The 7,539-nt window shown below is 43.5% G+C and overlaps 1 protein-coding gene across 3 annotated transcripts in view; it reads right to left on the reverse strand.

The window, feature by feature from the left end:
• Positions 1-1,290: 1,290 nt before the first annotated feature.
• Positions 1,291-7,539, reverse strand: part of LOC143486061 (adhesion G protein-coupled receptor E5-like) — a 24,469-nt gene continuing 18,220 nt past the window's right edge. For all 3 annotated transcript variants that reach the window (XM_076985849.1, XM_076985852.1, XM_076985851.1), the window contains 6 exons: positions 7,432-7,539; positions 6,922-7,139; positions 4,478-4,636; positions 4,159-4,330; positions 3,274-3,369; positions 1,291-3,136 (listed from right to left, as the gene is read on the reverse strand). The exon at positions 7,432-7,539 is cut by the window's right edge and continues 87 nt beyond it. In XM_076985849.1, the coding sequence (XP_076841964.1) occupies positions 3,092-3,136; positions 3,274-3,369; positions 4,159-4,330; positions 4,478-4,636; positions 6,922-7,139; positions 7,432-7,539 (798 nt within the window). In that variant the 3' untranslated portion in view covers positions 1,291-3,091. The remainder of the gene's footprint in view (positions 3,137-3,273; positions 3,370-4,158; positions 4,331-4,477; positions 4,637-6,921; positions 7,140-7,431) is intronic.

A 7,539-nucleotide genomic window follows, 5' to 3' on the forward strand; every position in this document is an offset into this window, starting at 1 on the left:
GTGCTTCAAATAGAAGTGGACAGCACTTTGCTTGGCTCTTTAAATTTTCTTTAAAATAATTAAATACTTTAATGTTTCACATAATTACAAATTTACAAAGTTAAAGCCCTCCAAATGCTTTTAAGCCATCTTGCTGTATAGTTATTTGTGGAGCTGGAAGTAATGTGAGTGCTTGGTGTGTAGTGGCACCAGCTGAGGGCTCACCAGAGGAGCATACACCACCACCTCAGGACGTCTCGGCTTGGCCAGACATGCCGGCTGACGTGGAATGGAATGGCACGAATGTGTCATGCTGTTAGTCACCAGAAGGTAATTGCACCTGTAGTCTGTAGCCCAAGTCTGTTTGATGTTTGAGTTTGTGATTGTGATGGGAAGTTTGGCATTTTGAGGAGATTCCCAGGAAGGGCGGGTGGGGGTTCTTAGCCTTCAGTCTCTGACCTTTGCAAGAACGTTTGTGCAGGTCAAACAATAAAAACTACAAAAGTGTGGATGCACTCAAATAATATAATCTCCACAGGTATGCACTTAAAACATGTAGTTATTATTTCAGTGATGGTGACAACCACTTCAAAAATGGCATCACTGTTGTGTACACACACTCACACATAGCATGGTGTGGTTAGTTGTGATAGGTGATCTGTGTTTCCTCCATATTTCTGTTATTAAGTGTTTAACATGTATGCAGTTAACAGCAGTTGCGATATACATCACTGCACACAGCACAACAGAGGCGAGGACACTACACAGGACAGGCCATTACAGAGGACAGAGCAGTGGTCATGTATCACTAGACACACATGCAGACCATAACTTTCTAGAGTGGTAGAATCACAAGAAGACCAGTTCTCCAATAATGCATTACCAAGAAAGTGTCCTGTAGCTCTTTACCACCGCAGAGAGAGCACTGCAAACTGCAAAGCAGGAAGACATGTGGAGCCATGTGATTGGCTGCAGTGGAGGACATGCGACCAATATAAAGACTGGATTGTACTGCAGTGAAGGAGGGCTGTTCCATTCATTGCACCAAGACTCCGCCCACTGGCCAGTTGAACCCAGCATTGTCACATAGTTCACTGTGTAGTTTAACATGCATGTGCACATCAATGAAACAGAGAAACGTGAGTGCCACGATCTCTTGGTTGTATTTCTGTTTTTGATCAAGAGACAGTAATGTAAATTTTTATCCTAGTTAAGTTGGATTGTTTTGGTGATTGAACAGTAGCTCATCACTGAAGCCATTGTTTTATTTTCTAAATTATTATATGACGCATTTATACAAGACAGAACATGTCAGTAATTAGTTCTGGATTTATTATATCTGACACCACAGAAAGAAACAAATTACAGTTATCACCATCTTCTGTCTGTGCTGTCAAGGTCTGACAGTTGGGTTTACATTGGCCTTTTTCAATGTGAAGCACCTTATGGACCTGGCTTGAAGCTCACTCACTCATGTTTAACAATGCACCACAAGGGGGCACTGTCAGCGCTGAAATAACTTTGGTACTTTGCATGAGTGACACTGTGCTTGTTTAATGTATAGCCCTGGCAAAATAAAGGTGAAAGGTCAATAAAGGTCAGTCATGATTGCTCATACTTGTTTAATTAAGACTGGAGGAAGCAGCAGTACCTTATCAGGGTTAGTGCTGATCTGGGATCAGAATGCATTCATTTCTCCTTTAAGTCCCCTACTGGGGGGGCAAAGTCAAAAGATCCAAGACCTGTGACAGTTGCCCTGAGCTACTCTGGAAGAGCAGCTTCAGAACAACAAGCATTCACGCTATGGTGCAGCAAAGCTAACAAACTAGTACAAAAACACTCACAAAATATTCAACCCCCAGAAATGACAAAAGGGTGTTGGGTACATAAGACAACAGCAAACACTTAACAATACATCCATAAACTGTCATTATCAAAAGAAACATCAGGGAAATCTTATTTCACAACCTATAAGAATGAAAGTGCTTTATGATAAAATCCACTTATAGCTAAAAAGAAAATAAACTTTCCATTTGAAACCATCACTAAGGTGGAAACACCAGAGCAGGATAGTCCAGGATGCGTTTGGGAGATGTTCAGGAAACACATTCCTCTGCTAACCAGGAACTTCTCTCCCTTTGAAATCTATATATAATTTACCACTTAACATGGCTCAACAATGTAAGAGGTATAGGAGTCTCTAGACAGGAAACAGAGGATGCTTGTTATATATAGCATCTCTTGTAGCATATGAAGTAAAAAATTCAATGCTTTCATCAAACGAGTTTGGCGTGCTTCAGTAACATATCTTAGCCAACTAGCAAAGTATCACAAATGAAATCTATATCAGTAATTCTTTGTGAAGATTGTGGAGCGATTGTATTCTTAATATGGGTACATCTTTGTCTCATTTTTGAAATAAATACATCTGTGAATACACTGAAACACTTAGAAGCTTGTGTCTGTTTAAGGATGCTCTGATTTATATGGAGTACCTTTAATGTCATTTTAGTACACGGTGCCTTTGTTCTCGACTGATCAGACGTATGAAAGTAAAGAGAGGACTCCTTGGGTTCATCACACTACTGCAGTAGGATAAGGACAGAATACATTCTCCTTCTATATCGCCAACATATTTTTCCAAAGTTCTGAACAGAAAATGCTTTTCCATGTAGGTTAGAAGGGCACGGCCTAACATCTTGAACCTGAGTCTGTTGCTTCCGTATGGGCGTAAACATCTTCAGATTTTTGAGGTGGCCATGAGAGGATGATGATGAGAGTGGTGATGAGAGGATGATGATGAGAGTGGTGATGAAGGTCCCTCCACAGTGGTGGCTGAGACACACGCCCATTTGTCCAACTCTACACAATACTAATTGTCTCCTTTTCAATGACCACCACTCTAGAAATAATGTCATTGGACAAGGTGGAGAGGTGGCCGTCCTTCTCCGTTGCCATTGGCTGGGTCAAAAGGCAATGTCCTTTGGAGCCGTAGCATGGAGAAGTGGCTGCGTGAGGAAGAGTTGTGTGTTGAGGAGTCCTTCTTGTGGCAGGAAAGTCAGCATGAAAATGCATAAAACTTGCAAAGCCCTGTTGTGATGTGGCATTCCCGTCATATCTCAGACTCCCCCGTGCTCTGCAGACTCTTGAGTGGTTGCTGAAAAGACCAAAGGTCAAAGGTCAAATGCTGTGGAAGCTAGATATCCTCAGCTTTTTCAAACAGGCTGTACTAATAATTCAAAACACATATACACACACACACACATACTCACACACAAATGTGGTACACTATACCTGGCTGTTGCTGGATTGGTTGGTGCTGAAATCAGAGTATCTCTTCTTCTGTGATGGGCACACAGTGCCAAACAGCTTGCTATACTCTTCTCTTACCTGATGAGGGCGACAAAGAATAACTGAGTGTTGTTCTCGAAGTGAGTGGGCTTTTGTTTACTTCACCCACACTACAGTGTCACTGGCTAAAGGGAGGAGGAAGCAAGGCCTGGGGGTCTCAAGACAAGACTCTCTTCATGTCTTCTAAGGCAGCTGACAATGGGGATGTCTCCAGGGACGACCCTGAGAAAAGTTTCACTGTAATATTTAGTATTTTAAGAGGGTTAATTATATCTGATTGTGACATTATTTTGTATGTATATAAGGTTTGAAGCACTCTGCTTTCACAGATGATGCAGGACATCTGTCTGTCTGAGATCCTTCATCAGTCTGCTGTCCAGTTTCTCTAGATACTTGCAAATTTGACAACCTCGACATCTCTTACTACAATAAACTGCAGATACTACCTGCATATATATGTAAATGTAAAAAATGTAAAATGTAAATGTAAAATGTAAATGTGCCGTTTTTTTACACTGCAATCGAAATTTGTCCTCCGCTTTTAACCCATCTGTGCACACACACACACACACACTAGTGATTACTAGGGGGCTGTGGATCACACGTGCCCAGAGCGGTGGGCAGCCCTAGCCCGGCGCCCGGGGAGCAGTTGGGGTTAGGTGCCTTGCTCAAGGGCACCTCAGTCATGGCCTCAGGTCTGGGAATCGAACCCACGACCCTCCGGTCACAAGACCAGTTCCCTATCACCAGGCCATGACTGCCCCAATCCATGTAGTCCCGGTTATGTGTGTGTGTGTGTAATGGTGAGGGTTTTAAGCTGGGCCTCACCGTTTTACTCATCAGACAATGCATGATGAATATGAGCGCCCCTTGCAGGCTGTTGAGCAAGGTAAAGAGGTATGACATCACCAGTGTGCCCTGCTCTTGAAACAGGAAGCAGCCAAAAACCCACATCCCCCCCAAAACACACAGCTGGGCTACAGCAGTAACCACAAAACTCCTACAAAGAGAGAGAGGGGGGGGGGGGTGAGAGAAAGAGAGAGATGTTGATGTTTTTATATAAATATTATGTTGCCATTTTAACAAACAAAATAATAAACCAAAAAGAATAGGAATTTTGTGGAATGTAACACACACACACACACACCTCAGCTTTTTCAACTTGCTGAAGTCTGGGTTAAGTGTGGAGAATTTTGCGGCCAGTTTCCAGATAGTAACAATGAAGAAGAAACTATTGAGGAGGATGATGATGCAAACAGGGGCAAAGAAACTCCAGATGAAGTCTTCCTCCAGAGAGAGCCAGCAGCTGCAGGAGAACAGCCACGTCAATAATGTCATTAACATAATATTCACATCAATAAAACCATTCACATTATTAATATCATTAACATAATTAACATAATCTCATTAACATCATATATTATACTTGGCGATCGATCACGATATAATACTTAATTTGTGTCCATTTACACCCCCCCGCTCAACAATTTAAACTCGCTACTCGGCACACTCATTGACTAGACATGTTAGTTGGCACTCCATCTCCATGTCTCAAAGGTTGCCGACCCCTGGTATATACAGAGATTCTTAAGTTGAATTTAATACCTTTTTAATACCTACAAAATATTTTTTAATACCAGCATGACTTAAAGCGGCTACTGAAGTGGCCTCTCAGTTGTTGCTAACCACTGACCTAAGCCTATATATATATAATAGGCTTTATTAATTATCATATTGACTTAGGGCGTACTCACACTAGGGTCTGTGATCTGGGCCCGGGCACGGTTCCCTGCCGAAGCACGGTTTGTTTGACTAGTGTGATCACCCCGAACCGTGCTGGGGCCCGGCCCAGTTAACCGTGCCCGGGCTCGCTTGAAGAGGTTGGCCAGGGCACGATTCGCTTGGACTCGGTTCGCTTCTAGTGTGAGTGCTATCTGTGCCCGGGCCCGCTTGGTGCCTCGTCTGATTGGTTCATTTTGCTGGAACTCAAACATGACGTCAGTGATGCGACGCTCACGTTAAACAGTCATAGCAGCAAAGCGATTGTTGTGGTGTGTGGCAGAAGTTCAGTGTTTACTGGAAATTTGGGCGAACGAAAGTATACAGCAACAACTGGATACAACACACAAGAACGCCGAGATTTTTGGTAAACACGATTAGCAGACAATCTTTGTGTTAAATTATCGATAAATCTGTGCTTGCACCGTGTTTCTGCACTCCCAAAACGACTCCAAAAATACAATAAAAAGAGAATCGTGAACTCCATAGTGTTGTGCGAGCGCGCTTTTTTTCCAAATAAAGTCACGTTGTGATGACATAAGCGTGCTCGGGCCGGGTTGATGAAGCCAGTGTGAGTGCAGGCCAGAGGGGGAGTGGGGAGGGGGGATAACTGTGCCTAGTGTGAGTACGCCCTTAATAAGCACACAGAGCACTTCCGAAATCGGCAATTTCAATCAGTGGGGAACCGTCAGAGCCCTCTACGCCCTCTCAGAGGGCCTAAAATATTCTTAAAACATAAATAAATAATATAATTTATCCAATTTTATTTTATCTACTTACAGTTTGACAATCGACATCTAAACAATTACAAAAATATAACCAAATAAATTATTTAACCGTGTCCATTCAATCTGTGTTGGAAGGAGGGGTTAAGTTAAGTGGAAGCCTGTGAGCCTGTGTCTCCCCCTATCAGGACTGTGATGCCTCTGCAGAATGGTGGTGATTGGTGGTCCTACTGTTTATTTACAGAGGGCCAGGCAGTTATAATTCAGCGCAATACCAGTTTCAAATGACAGTAAAATTGACCAATCATATCTGCCATCTTAGTGGGCGGGCTTAACTTTATGATGATTTCCGCCCGCTGTGGCGACGCTACCTAGCGTTAGCGTACCACCGCTAGCTAGTTCCGATTCATTCCTCTGATGTCCTCGTGCGCGTTGTTTACATATTCCGCTCCCGAGGAACACGGAGCTGTGAACCTTATTTTGCTTAAGAAGTTATCTAGTTCAGATGTTATTGTTTATTGTGTGTCTAAAGCTGTACTGTCGTCTCAAATTTTTAATTTTTTCTTTATTGCAGTGAATTAGGAGAGGAAACCATTTTTATCGGGGGGATGGGAGCTGACTCAGGTTTAATGGTTACGGTTCGCTACTGATATATATATATATAATCTCCCGAACACTTCCCCCCCCCAAAAAAACTCATCGGATCTACACAATTCGCGTAGGTCACCCTTTTCAACTTCAAAATGGCGAATTTCGCCGAAAGGTGACAGATTTTCATGCCTGTTTAAATCCCATAGTGTTTTGCAAACAGGTCTGGCGGCAAACCAGCCGGTATTTAGGTGACTGGTGCGTGCGCAAACAAACATCAGGTCATGTCATATCACTGCTAGCAACATGTAAATAAATCAAATTTAAGGAATTTGAGGAGAAAGGCCTGTACATAACACAAATTCAAAAACGTCTAGGCAGGTGGATGAGCGCTCGAAAATTTAATACCTCGTCAGATGAATTTTATTACTGGTCACCCCTGGTCTAGGAGATCATACATACAAACTGTGCTACGGTCACAGCAGAATGTGTGACTCACTGGCGGTCAGTCCCGTATCCCTTGGCGAAGGCGGCAGCGGAGATGAGGACGATGGCGAGAGGGACGCCATAACCCACGATGAACATGTAGAGTGGACGCAGAGTGGTGTGAAACACCAGGACAACCATGCGGTAGAGCTGCACCCCCTCCAACAGCATCCAGCAGAACGCAGCCAAGAAGAAGAAGTGTAAAAGACTGGCTACAAATGCACACGCTCCCTTAGAGAGAGAGAGAGAGAGAGAGAGAGAGAGAGAGAGAGGGAGGGAGAGAGAGGGAAATAGAGAGAGAGAGATGGATGGAGAGGGAGAGAGAGAGAGGGAAATAGAGAGAGAGAGATGGATGGAGAGTGAGAGAGAGAGAGAGAGAAAGAGAGAGACATGGAGGGAGAGAGAGAGGGAGAGGGAAAGAGAGAGGAAATAAAAAGTATTTAGATATTTCACTGCATGGAACTGAGGTTAATTTACACACCCACACCCACACACACACACAAATACACACACACAAGCACACCTTGTTGCCAGTGCTGGATATGAAGAAGAGGAAGAGGAGGTCAGCGATGAAGAGACTGACACACAGATGGAGGTGGATGGTGGTGCGTGTGCCCTGGATGGGGCGGCA

Source organism: Brachyhypopomus gauderio, unplaced genomic scaffold (assembly GCF_052324685.1).
Source record: "Brachyhypopomus gauderio isolate BG-103 unplaced genomic scaffold, BGAUD_0.2 sc44, whole genome shotgun sequence".
NCBI classification, from domain to species: Eukaryota; Metazoa; Chordata; class Actinopteri; order Gymnotiformes; family Hypopomidae; genus Brachyhypopomus; species Brachyhypopomus gauderio.